Genomic DNA, 12,849 nt, shown 5'->3' on the forward strand with positions numbered 1-12,849 from the left:
GCGGCCCACCCAGCTCCCTGGGCAGGGCGAACAGAGCCGCTGGGTCCAGGGTCCTTGGTTACTGCTTTATTGCTGTTTGGTTCGAGTATAGAAAATGGAAGCGGCTCTGGAAGAGCCTGTGTACAAGGTAGGAAATATACAAACGAGGAGGAGGGAGCTAAAGAGACCACGTTCCAGCCCAGCCCAGCCTGGGCTCGGGGTTGGGGGGGCCGCCCAGGGCGCATGCAATAAATATGGTCCGGGGCCCCAGGGAAGGGAGGGGGGGACCACCGCGGGAGTGGGAGACCGGGTAGGCCAGGGCTGTCTCAGCCCTCTGACTCCAGAGGGAGGGAAAGGTTAGCCCTGGGGCTAGTGCCACTTGTGCAAAATGAGGAACTTCACATTATCAGTCCCGGGGCGGGCGGGGGCGGGGGCGGGGGGCCCTCCGGCCGGCTCAGTCCCCTCCCCGCTCCCCAACTCTGCCCGACGCTCCGACCCCAGCGGGGAGATTCACAGTGAGAATGGGTGTGGTCGCAAGGGCCGGAGGTAGGGCTGGGAGCGCCCCAACAGTGACACCCCTTCCCCCAAGAGCAGCACGGAGCCGGGGGAGGGGGCCAACGAACCACAGGAAGAGGCGGAGAAGGGCCGGGGGTCTCCTTTGGTCAAAGCTGATATCAAAAATATAAATCTCCCTTCCCCCATCCCACCCCCGTCCCGGGGTTTTCTCCCCACCCCCACCCCCGGGCTAAGGCACAAAGCAGTGAGGCCAGGTGGGGCCGCCGCCCCTGCGGCGACGCTGCCGCAGCTACTACAGTCGTCGGGCGCGGTGTGCCTGCCTGATGGTGGCCCCCGCCGCCGCTGCCTAGGGGCGCGGGCCGGGGCCACGCGGCGGCAAGACCGCTCTAGGTCGGGGAGAAACGGTCGATGGTCCGGCCGTCGGGGCCGGCGGCCAGGTGCGCTCCCTGGCTCAGCACCTCGGCCGCCTTGTCGGGGCTGAGGCCCAGCTCCGCAGTGAACTTGGCCAACGGGTAGAGGCTCTCGAGCGCCACCTTGGGGTCGTGCAGGAAGTGCGTGGTCTGGGCCAGCAGCTCGGCCGCAGCCGCCTTGTCCTGCTGCTTCAGGCTCAGCTGTTCAGCCGTGAGGCGCGCCACAGCAAAGACGCCCTCGGGGAAGTCGAGCTTGCCCTTGCCATCGGGGCCGGGGACGCCGGGGAGCCCCCCCAGCCCCGCCAGCGCCCCGGCCGCGCCGGCCGCGCCACCCACGGCGTGCATCTTCATGTGGCTGATGAGGTTGCGTTGCTGGGCGAACTTGCCGCCGCACACCTGGCACTCGTAGGGCTTCTCGCCCGAGTGGATGCGCATGTGCTCGGTGAGGCGGTACTGGCGCGTGAAGCGCATGCCGCACGCGTCGCACGCGAAGGGCTTGAGGCCCAGGTGGCTGCGCATGTGGCGCGTCATGGTCCCGCGCTGCGTGAACTTCTTCCCGCAGATGGTGCACGGATAGGGCCGGGTCAGCCAGTGCGTCTTCTCGTGCTGCCGCAGCGTGGCCGGGTCCTTGTAGCTCTTGTCGCACGACGCGCAGCGGTACGGCCGCAGCAGCTCGCCCAGGCCCCCCGGAGCCCCAGCGACCTTGTCCCCACCGCCTCCAAAAGGGGGCCCGAGGCCGGCGGCCCCTGCAGCCACCTCAGCCGCCTCGGCCCTGCCGTACAGCGCCTCCTCCTCCTCCACGTGCGCCTCCACGTGCGCGTTCAGCTGCTCCGAGCTGGGGAAGCCCTTTCCGCACGGGATGCACACGTACAGGTTGTCGCCGAAGCTCTCGGGCTCGCCATAGGCCAGGTGCGGGCACGGGTAGCCCTCGAGGTGGCCGCCGGGCGGGCTGGGGTCCTCGCTGCTGCCCGTCTCCTCGCTGCTGCTCTTGTAGTCGTCGCCGTCGCCGCCCGCGCCAGGCCCGTCCAAGCTGCCCGGGTAGCGCGGCGGCGGCGCCAGGCCGAGCGGAGGACCCCCGGGCGAGGCGGCCGGGTCCCCGCCTCGCTCCTCGCATCGTTCGCTGGGGGAGCCGCGCTCGCGGCCCAGCTCGTCGCCGTAGCTGCCCAGGCCTGGCTCGTGCTTCATCCAGCGGTAGAGGAGGCTGGGCCCGTCGGGGCGGCCGGGGGGCTCGGGTCCCGGGCTGCCGCCGCTGCCGCCGCCGCCGCGGAATGGGTCCGGAGGCGGTCCGGCCTCCTCCAGCTTCTGGAAGGGCAGCGGCGGCAGGGGCGGCAGGGCGAGCGGTGGCTCCTTGTAGGCTGCGGGGCCGGCGCTGGGAGGGCTGTCTGGGCGCGGGGGCAGCTCGCGCTCGCCCGGCGGCCGCTCGGGAGGCGCGGAGCCCGGCGGGCTTTTCTTGGACAGGTCCAGGCCGCAGAGCGGGGAGCAGCGGCGCTCCGGGGCGCAGAGCGCGGCGGCCGGGCCGGGGCCCGAGGCGTACAGCTCGGCGCAGTGCGTGTTCACCGCGGCCTCGGGGCCCGACGGCGCCTCGGCGGTGGGCGGCGGCGGAGGCCCGGCCGGGGACGAGTAGCAGGTCTGGATGACGGGCGTGGCAGCCCTCAGGCCCCGGCCTGGCCTCCCGTAGGGTGCGTAGCCGCCGCCGCCACCGCCGCCGCCCCGCAGGTGGCAGTACTTGCCGTGGCGCTTCAGGCGTTTCTTGCACAGCGCCACGAGGTCGGGGATCTGCAGGTAGCTGGCGGCAGCCAGCACGGCGCCCAGGCTCGGCTCGGCCCCCGGGGCCACGGCGGCCGCCGCCGCAGCCTCCGCGCCATCAGCCAGGCGGCCGGTGTAGATGAAGTCCAGCACCAGGCGGAACACGGCCGGGCTCACCATGTCATGGTCCAGGTTGAGCAGGTTGTCATGCACCACCAGGGACTTGAGGTAGGCGCTGCTGGCCGCCAGCACGTTCTTGTGTGCGCGGAAGAGGGCGTTCTGCACCACGATGATCACGTCGCACAAGAAGCCCTTGGTGCGCTGGTTGTTGAGCTGCAGCAGCAGCTGCCTCGAGTGGCCGGGCGCCTCCATCGTGTCCAGCATCGTCTGCCCAGCACAATCTCCTGCGGGGACACACACCAGCCGGGTCAGAGCCGCACCGAGCCCTCGCTGCCTGCACCCAGTCCGGCGCTTCTCCCCTCCACTTCCCCTTCCCCTCAGCTGGGCAGGGGCATTGAGCACCGCGGCCTGGGCACTGGCGGAGGATCCGCGGCCTCCAAGAGTGGGAGCCTGGGCCGGCCGGCCTGGACCAAAAGAAGGAGCCGAGACTGGCTGGCGGAGAGGAGGCCAGGCTGGCCTGCACCCCCAGGCCCGATACCGCCGGGCTCACCGCCTGGGTTCTGGGGGCTTCCGAGGAGAAAAGTGTTCGGGCGAAGCGACCCTTTCGGAAACAGTTACCCGATTTGAGGAAAATGTCCGCTGCAGGAAAAGTCATTCAGGGCTGAGAAGTTTGCCCAAGTGGGATACAAGGGAGCCGAGTAAAAAAGCGCCTCCCGCCTCGAGAGAAGTTGCCCCAGTTGGGGGAAGAGGTCCGGAGGAGGGGAGCGCGGTGCCCGCCGTGGCGCCGCCCTGGCCGGGGGCTGTCAGGCCCTCAGTTGAGGCCCGGGCGGCGGCCGTGGCGCGGGAAGCGGAGGCAGCGGCTGCCGTGGCGGGCAGAGCACGAAGGCCGGCCCGGCGCGGGGAGGGCGTTATATCGGGGCAGGAGGCTGAGGCAGGAAGCAGGTGGGGGGGAGGGGGGAGCCACGCAGCTCCCAAGGGAGGGAGGGGGCAGCGCCCCGGGCGGGCACCGCGCACAGCCGGCTTCGGCCCTGACCCCGGCCTGCGCCCCACCCGCGTCCCGGCCCCGGCCTCGGCCTCCGCTCTGCATTCGCGGGCCCGGCGCCTCCCTCCCCAGCTCCCCTCGGCCCCTTCTCCACGGGACCTCTGCCGCCCCAAACTTGGGGAAAAGTTTCCCAACTTCAGACAGGCCGGGAGGAGCGCACCAGCCGCAGTCCCTCGGCTCCCCAGCTTTTCCTCTCGGCCCCCAATTTCGGCAGCCAGGCGGCCGCCGGGCCTGAACCGAGCCCTGAGCTCCCCGGCCGTCCGCTCGCCCGCCCGACCCTATTCCCCGCCTGGCCCCCAGGGCCTCGCGGCCCGTTACCTGCGGCCGCAGCCCGGCCGGGCTTCCCTCCCCGTGGCGGTGGCAGCTCCTAGTCGGCGCCCCACCCGCCCCGCTGCCAGGCGCCGCGCTGTGCCAGGGAGGGCAGCGCCCCTGCCAGCCCCGCCCGCCAGCTCCCCTTCCCTTCCCCTAGCTTCTCTAGCCCATGTGCGGGCAGAGCCGGCCCCGGGCCGCTGACCCTGCCGTGAACCCGGCTCAGAGCAGCGGCCCGGCAGTCCTGAGTCCTCTAGGGGCGACACCCGGAGCCCTGAACGCCAGCCGCGTTGGGACGCCCGCGCCAGAGGATGCGCCCGAGGCGGCCAGCGCGCGAGGACCGGGCTGTTCGGGTCCCCTGTCCCTCCCGGTCCCCACCCCTAGAACCTACCTGGGGGGCATGTCGGAAGCCCCGGGCCCGGCTGCCGGCGGATCCAGGGGGGACGTGGCTGCGCTGCCCTCCGCCCGCCGGGCCCCCGGTCGGTCTGTCCTGCTGGTCCGTCCTCCCCGCGTCCTGGTCGCGTCTCAGCCCCGCCGCGCTTTCCGCACACTCTTATCTGGAGCGGCCCGGGCCGGCAGGCGCTGCTGCGGCTATGGCGCCACCTCGCGGCCGTGAGGGGCTTTGCGCGACACAGCCACAGCCTCCTTCCTGCGCACCTGGGCCGGAGGCGCCCAGATGCGGAGCTGGACTCAGGAGGGGGGCCTATTGGCAGATTCAGCCTCCCAGATGTGCCCACCTGGAGGCCCCAGCCTAGGACTTGCGAGCCCCACAAAGCCCGGAGTTTTGAGCTGAATGCTCCCCTGTACATATTTCTAAATTCTCACATTGCCCCAGTTCAGTTAAGTCCTGCCCGCAAGGACGGGACAGTAGATGGTGGGAGAGAGGTTTTGGAAATCCTAAGGAAGAAGAAGATAGACAAGATCTTAGGGGACCCTCCTTAGATATTCTTGGTTGGGACTGTCCATTTGTAACCCCCCAACACACCCACCCTCACTTAGCCACATGGGATAGGTATGCACAGAATAAACCCATTTGCACCCAGACCCTCTCCAGGAATTGACACCCGCGGGCGCTCATGTTTGCACAGACACACACCTGCCCCCTTCCGGAGTCCAAGATCTGGCTTTCTGGCATACTCAGGGGACTGTCATGTAGGGCCCTCCATGAGCTGGGCAGAGGTGGTACCCAAACAGCCCACCCTGAACTTGCAGGCCTCTGGAGGGACCCCAGGATATGAGACTGGGAATGGCTGGACAGCGCCTCTTGGGGGTCCCGCAGAAGCGACCCAAGCCCCCAGATTCCCCGTGTGAGCCGTTCTGAGGGACGACCCGCTTGAACGACCTCGTCTCCAAACCCACGGACCCGAGAGAAAAGTCACAGGACGGCCTGCAGCCCGGGATGCCCCGCAAGGTCCTGCACCCCACGTGAAGGCCGGGTTCTTGCAGGTGACGCCCCTTCTGGGAAGGAGGGCACCCCGCACTAGAGCGCGGGCGTTCGCACAGCTAACTCCGGAAGTGTCCCCGAGCCGCCCCGGCACATCAGGCCTGCAGCCAGCGCCTGTGTGGCTGAGTGGGCCTCCGCAGCCCACGCTCCGCCTCTTCCCCGCACCTTCTGACCCCCGCCCACATGGGGGGGTGGGAGTGGGTCCCCAAGAACGCCTGCAGTTTCTGATTGGCTGCGCCTCCCTCAGCCGCCGAGCGCGAGAGGCTGGGGCGCAGAGTTACCATAGTAACCGATGAGGTTCGCCCATATCGCGTCTCTCCGAGGCCTTGCAGAGCTTAGCAACCGCGCAGGGCCGCTGGGCGGTGGGGGCCGCGCTCGCCGCCCACCCACCCCCCACCCCTCCGCCCGCCCCGCGCTCCATCCTTCGCCCCCACGCCCGCGCCAGAAGTAGTGGCTGAGTCACTCATTGAGGGGCTGCCGGCGCGGCCACTCGCGGTCCCTGACAGACACCAAGGTCTCGGGCGCCCCCCAGAGGCTCCCTTTCCTCAGCAGGGGACTTCATGGCTTCGGGGCCAGGAGGCGGCTCCCGGTCCCCAGAGGTACTTCTGACTCCCACTCCTTCCCGAGTCCGCCCTCACCCTGTTTCCACTCCGTGTTCTGGGTCCATCTTATCCCAGTCCTCTTCTCCGTCTCCCCCACCCCTGCCCCAGAGTCCTCGCTAAGGAAGTAGTGAGGTTCCAAGAATGAAAATGAGCTGACAGCCTCCAGGGAAGGTGGACCTCAACATCTTGGCGGAGAGATGTGCTGTGTGCTGAGGTGGAAAAGTGTATGGAGTGCTGCGGGGAGGTGGGAAGACACCTGAGCAGTGCTCTTAGATCTTAGGGCTTTGATGGATGAACAGGAGTTCTCCCCCCAGGCAGGAAGGCATTCCTGGAGAAGAGAACCAGTGGGACAAACTCTGAGGGCCAAAAAAAAAAAAAAAAAAAAAAAAAAAAGGCGGGTGGGGGGGACTCTAGGAGGCCAGATCCCAAAGGGTATGCAGGACCTCTTTGACCCCATTTCTGCTGTAATCTTTTATCCCCTTGATGGGGCCAGATCCTAGCCCCACAAGGATCCACTCAGCCCTGTCTCTGTTCAGTGGAGTCTGTCCACTGTGGACCCACCCTAGGGTCCCCTGTGCCCACTATTTTTGTTTTTCTTCAACAGTCTCCCCAGATTCCCACTTCCCCACCCCTATTCTCACACTGTCCTTACATCTGTATGGGAGGGTCTGACAGACCTGCCCCCAGCACAGCTGCCCTCCTGTGGACTTCACTCTTCCTCAATCTTTCACCTTTCCCTCCCTCCCTAGTTCCACCTGCTTTGGCCTGGCATTGTCCCCTCCCCACCCTAATCCAGTTCCTCTCTCTGGACACCTCCCCTCCCCCACCGATGGAGCTAGGTTGGGCCAGGATCATTCATTTCCCTGATCCTGTCCAGGAGAACTCTGCCTCACATTGCATGGACTCTTCCTGCCAATTCTGACCTCCAGGAACTCTAAGTCGTCCAGGAAGTGGTCTCTTCCCTCCTACCCCCAGAGACTCTTCTCTGCTAAGCTGCCAATGTCCCTCATTCCACAAATGGGTGTTAAACGCGGTTTGCTGAGTGTCAGGCTCTGAAACTGGCATTGTGGACCAGTCCTCCTCCCCTCCAGTTGCTGAGGCTTCCTCTTCCTCTCCCTCCCTTCTCCTGCCACCTTTCCCCCACCTCCCCCATAGAGGACCCTCTTGCTCATTTCTGGGGAGTCCAAGCCACCCTCCTCAACTTTTCTGCCTTCCCTCGCGTCTCCAGCTCCCGTCTGGTACCTGGACTCCCACTGAGCCTTTCCTTCCAGGCCCAGCCTCCTCCTACAAAGCCTTCCAGACCCCTGGGCTCCCCCACTCCTCTCCCCTCATGTCCCTGACACCACAGCTCTAGATGCTGCCAGAGGCCCCTCTGAGGGTCCAGCTTCCTCTCCTGCCCCCTACCCCCCATGGGTGACGACACCGCAGTGGCCTTGTTGGTTATAACGCCGCCGCGGGGCATCTTGTGACGTCACAGAGCCGTCGGGTGCAGGAACTGAGGAGTGGGAGTGGGGGCTACTGAGTGAGGGCCTTGGAAGGCCGGGCGATGGTGGGGTTGCGCCCCCAGGTGTCCCAGAGTGAATAAATCTGTAATGGACCCGTTCCCCCCTCCCCGCACTGTCCTCTCGCGGGCCCCCAGCCCGCAGTTCCGGAAAGTTAACCCCTTGTAGACCGGTACAGGGGGCTCGGGCTCCCCCTCCCCGTTCCTGCTTCCGTGCGCCCTCCTCCCCCTCCCAGCTCCCCGTCGCCTCGGTCCCCACCCCCCCACCCCACCCCCCGCCTCGCCACTATAAATAGCCCCTCTTCCCGTTTCCTAAATTCCCTGCTGACGTCGGCAGCGCGTCAGTGTGTAGGAGCCGCGGCCGCATGAATGAGCCGCCGCACGAGTACTATGCGCGCCTATAAAAGCCGCCGCGCCAGCCCGGCTGCGGGAGGCGAGCGGGCGCGGACGCAATACAGCCGACAGGTAAGCGGGACTGACCGACCAACGGGCGACAGATGGACCGATGCACGGACACGGACTGGAGGGCAAGGAGGAGACCGACAGGCTGCAGGTTAGAGGGGCCCCTAAGGGGTGGGGTTGGGGACAGGGTGGAGGGGACGAGGGTCCACTCGCAACTGCTGGAGCCGGAGGCGTACGCAGAACCCTGTGCAGCACCTGCCTGCGCCCGGATGGAGACGCAGCCACTTCGGAGGAGCGTCGATCAGAGGACGGACCTCAGAGTCCCTGCGGCTCTTCCTGGAGCTCCTGCGCCATCCTCCCAAGAAAGTGGGACGAAGGTGCCGGCGCCCCAGGAGATGCGCCCCCTCCTCTCCTCCCCGCAGAGCGGTGACTCAGCCTCGCTAACCCCCGGTCGGCTGAGCTGGGGCGCCGGCGAGAGACAGACGCCCACCTACCCGCCGCCCTGGCCGCGGCTTTCTCGGGACCCCTCCCTTCATTCAGCCGGGGGCGCCCCCTCCCTGTCCCGTCGAGCTGGTCCCTCAGCGCCCCCAACTTCCCGCCTCTGCAGGAGGAGCTGTCCTCTCAGGACCAGGCGGGGGCGGGGCCTCAGCCGGACTGCCCCGCCCCCATTGCCCTCCCCCTCCCCGCAGCCGGAAGTGCCTCTCTGCAGGGACATCTTTGACGTCACAGGGTTTTGACGTCAAGGGCCACGTGCCTGTCCGCAAGCGCTGGGTCAGAGAAGGCCTGGAGACGCGGGGGAGGAAGAGCAGCAGCGCCCCCAGCTGCGGGCGACGGAGCCACCCTGCCCGGGCAGCGCGCCGGCACCTTGGCTCTAGACTGCTTACTGCCCGGGCCGCCCTCAGTAACAGTCTCCAGTCACGGCCACCGACGCCTGGCCCCGCCCCAGGACCGCGGACCCGGCCACCTGCCGCGCCCCCGGCCCCTCTGTCCCCGAGGGTCCCTCAGCCCCGAGCTCGCTGCCCGCGCCGCCGCTGTCCGCGGTGCTGATCCGGCGCGGGCACCGCCATCGAGCCGTCCCGTCCCCGGTCCCCAAGGGCTACTGAGGGGTTGCCGGCCTACACGCACATCTCATAGCCCCAGGAGTCCAGCGCCCGGCCCCTGCCGCGAGCGCCGTCCCCCGCCCGCGCCGCCGCCGTCCCCCCACTCCGCGGTCCTGACGTCAGCCAAACTGGAGCTGCCGTGGTGCCGTCAGCAGCGCGCGCCCCGCCCCCGCGTCTCCAGGGCAACCGTGGCTTTCGATTGTTACTGTGGGAACCGGAGGTAACAGTCTACAGCCATGGTCGCCCCGCAGCACGCCCACGCGCCGCGCCGCGCAGCGCACAGCCGGGGCCGGGATGGGGGAGGCTCCGAGCAGGAGGAAGCGGAGGCGGCGAGTCGAGAGCCCATGTGTCTGCGGGGGTGGCGGGAGGTGAGGCGCAGGGAGGCGGGCTACTCCGGAGCCGGGCATCCACCCAGGCAGAGAAAGAGAAAGAAGCGCGGACCGTCCCCCTCAGTGACCGTCCTGTCCTCCTAGCCGAGGTACTGCACCCAGGGGATTGTGAGAGAAGGGGTAGTTCTGGGATTTGTGTTCTTTTTAACTCCTTGGTGGGAGGGAGGCTGCTAGGACCTGGAAAAATGTTTGCATCCTGGGTACCGAAGTGGGTAGACGGAGGAAAGTTTTCCTGAATGCGCCACGACCTCATTCTTCCAGGAACCCCTAGCTGAGTAGGCAGAGGGCAAAGGGTAAACCTTGAACCCATGTCCTGATGGAGTCACAGCCTTCCCTCACTCCTCTTCCCTCTCTTTTCCCCTCTGGGTCTTGAAGGATAAGAAGGGTTCCCCAACCCTCAGGAAGCCATAAAACTTGTAAAGTTAACCAGTCCTTAAACCGTTGTCTGAACATACCAGCATCCTCACCTCAGTCTATCTCTAGATGCTGTATTCCAGTTTTAGACAATGTCTCAAATTAACCCAAAAGAGGGGGAGTAAATATCAGAGGAGCTGAAGTCCTCTTGGGCCAGTGAAGTGTAAGCAATGACCTCTTCAAAAACATTCTGCATGTCACCTGCCACCACCATCATCACCCACGGGCTGACTGTTGGATACTGGGTTCAGGACCTCCCAAGGGACAGTGTTGGGAATGGTTAATGCAACGCAGCCCTGCCACCCATTAATCCAATTTTTCTCTACCTCTCCATATCCCCTCCTTTTCTAAACTACTTCTAAGGCAGCTGGTGCTGGTTTCACAGGTAATCAACACCCACACATTGTCTTCTTCCCACCCAAGGACACTGAGGTCTTGGATTAAAATGCACCTGATACTGGCATCCGGTGGACATCTGTGGGCAGACTGTAGTGTGTGCACATGGGAGTAGTGCACTGGGAAGCAGGCGGTCGAACCTGGCATCACCATCAACTGGTTGTTAAGGGGCCATGTTGTTTCTGAGCCTTCCGTAAAATGAGATAATAATCCCTCCTTTCTGGCAGGCCTGTTGTGAGGACCAAATAAGATCATGTAAGTAAAAATCTTTGCAAACGGCAGAAAGCTATTTCGATCTTAAGTATTCTCTTAGGCTACTGTGTCCTTGTAAGGGGGTGGTGGTGGTGGGAGACCCCAGCTCTGGGCACTTAGAATGAACAGGGGAGGGGGAAACACTTCTCTGAGCAGAAGCTCTAGGACTGGGGCTGTTGAGGGTTCTTTGCTTAGGGACTCTCTCTCCCAAGAGCTTTAGGAACTAAGGTGGAGTGAGAGGTAGAAAAGAGAAATGGTAGGGATGTTTTGAAAAGAAGAGACAAAGTCTTTTGCAGTCTGAACCCATCTGAAGGTGGACAGGGAGGGGAAAAAAACAAAGGACTGACTGTACAATGTTAGAGTGTTTTAGTATCTTGAAAATCACTTAGGGCACCACACCGCCAACCTATTTTATGGATTAGGAAGGTGAGGCCCACGCAGGACATACTGTCCAAGAGTAGTGAGTGGTGGCCTCTCTGCTCATCTTCTGTGAAGCAGCAGAGAAAACAATGACTAGTAAAGGTCAAGAATGGGAGTTCTTGGATCTGAATCCAACTTTGGGTAAGTTACTTAGCCTCTCTGTGCCTCTTTCCTCAGTTGTAAAATTAGGTTAATAACAGTATCTACCTTATGAAGTTGTGAGATTAAACTAGCTAACCACAGCTTCTGCTCAGCACAGTGTCTGGCATAGTTAACACTCAATAAATTACATTCCTCTTCCTATTCTCTAGACCTCATTTTCCTCAGTTGAAAATGTTAGATCAATGATTCTTAACAGGAGAGCTTCTTCCCTCTCCCTAGTGGAGTGCATGAGAATCACATGGGGGGCTTCTTAAAATTACACATATTTACCAGAGACTTACTCTCTACTCTCTAAGGCGGTGGCTTTCAAGTATTTCATTGCATGAGAATGACCAGGATGGTTTGTCAAAATGCAGATTCCTGGGTCCCAGTAGCTCTGGAGTTGGCCCCAGGAACCCAAGGTTTACCATGATCCTGATGCAAATGGTCCATGGAACCTGTGTGGAGGGTGGGAGGAATAACCCCTTAAGATTCCCCATTGTTCCTGGAGGGCATGATGGGAGAGGACATATCTCACTTGTTGGGAACCAGTGGACCACATAATCTGTTTCCTCCTAGGTCAGACATTTTGATTCTCAGGGGAATTTTCACCTCCTCACTTCTGTTCCACCGGACACTGCTCTGGTCTTCAACTTCACCCTTCCAACTTTAAACCCTGCCTTAAAATTCATTCCCCAAATGTCTTTCCCTCTCTCCTTTACTCCTTCCAATAATCCCAAGTAGCAGCACCCGTGGTATGCAAGGTGGCATCATTTTCACCGCTGGGGGCCTTGCTGTGACTGCCACGAAGGCATGTGAGCCCTTAGTTGCGGATCTACTCACTGCTTTCCATTCTGAACTGCTTATTTCCAGAGAAGCCAGGAATCTGAATTTGTGTGAAATTCCAAAATTTTTAGGTATCATAATCCCAACTGTTTCTAAAATTCTATGGGCCAAAGCCAACAGGTCTATAGGAGTAATTCAGTCCATTTCAGAGTCTCTTCCTTTTGCCAAGGAAGGGATCTCCCTTTAAAACAACCAAAAACAACCCAAAAAAACCCCCACCGAGAACAAGGCAGTAGCAGACTGTAGCAAGGGAGAACTTTCTCCCCAGCCCCACTTTCTGCTGTAAAGGTTCCAGACTCAGTAAACTAGGTCTGTCTGGGCAGGTAACTCCTGTTTTTTTTTCTTTCTTTCTTTTTAAAAAATCTTGGACAGCTGCTGTCCATTGTGAAGAGCTCAGAATTTCCGGTGATTTCAGACTATTTGTCTTGTTGTCTCAGGATGGGCTAGAGTATTTGTGCTACATCTCCTCATCTCAATTCCTGCTCAATTACTAAGCTACTTGGGGCAGCCATGCTTGAGGGCCAGATAGGGCCTGTTGCGATCTTCCAGAAAAGGAACAAGCTGGTGAGTCTGCAGAGGCAGGGCAGGCTGGGGATGAAGGCCCTGGAAGAGGGGGAAATGGCTGAAGTGAGCAGTCTTTAGAGTGTCTAGGAAAAACAGCACTTTCAAACCAGATGGGCTGTTTAGGCCTTGGCTGCAATCTCTACAGAGTAGCATCAATCTCAAATGCTGCAAATAGGGTCAAGTTTGGAAGAAGGTTACTTCTGTGCTGTCTTTGGCTTCCATCAAGGTCTAGCACCATCCCACCCTTCAAGCTCAT

General features: G+C 62.7%; 1 protein-coding gene across 3 annotated transcripts; it reads right to left on the reverse strand.

Moving 5' to 3' along the window:
• Window positions 1-75: 75 nt before the first annotated feature.
• On the reverse strand, window positions 76-10,559 carry HIC1 (HIC ZBTB transcriptional repressor 1). 3 transcript variants are annotated; one of them, XM_079904810.1, is made up of 2 exons: window positions 10,426-10,559; window positions 76-3,055 (listed from the first exon to the last, which is right to left on the reverse strand). In XM_079904810.1, the coding sequence occupies exons 1-2, from the start codon at window positions 10,475-10,477 to the stop codon at window positions 882-884; spliced, it is 2,226 nt and encodes a 741-aa protein (XP_079760936.1). In that variant the 5' UTR covers window positions 10,478-10,559; the 3' UTR covers window positions 76-881. The 3 variants fall into 3 exon arrangements, with proteins under 3 accessions (XP_079760936.1, XP_079760935.1, XP_079760937.1); XM_079904809.1 differs by lacking the exon at window positions 10,426-10,559 and adding an exon at window positions 4,514-4,918; XM_079904811.1 differs by lacking the exon at window positions 10,426-10,559 and adding an exon at window positions 3,390-3,461.
• Window positions 10,560-12,849: the final 2,290 nt, after the last annotated feature.

The sequence above is a fragment of the Stenella coeruleoalba genome, assembly GCF_951394435.1.
Source record: "Stenella coeruleoalba genome assembly, chromosome: 19".
In the NCBI taxonomy this organism is placed as follows: Eukaryota; Metazoa; Chordata; class Mammalia; order Artiodactyla; family Delphinidae; genus Stenella; species Stenella coeruleoalba.

Coding starts and splice junctions, on each gene's coding strand:
- HIC1 (XM_079904810.1), bottom strand. CDS start 10,477: ATGTGCACACACTACAGTCTGCCCACAGATGTCCACCGGATGCCAGTA. Junction 3,056..10,425: donor CCACCGGATGCCAGTATCAG/GTGCATTTTAAT, acceptor GTGTCCCCGCAG/GAGATTGTGCTGGGCAGACG.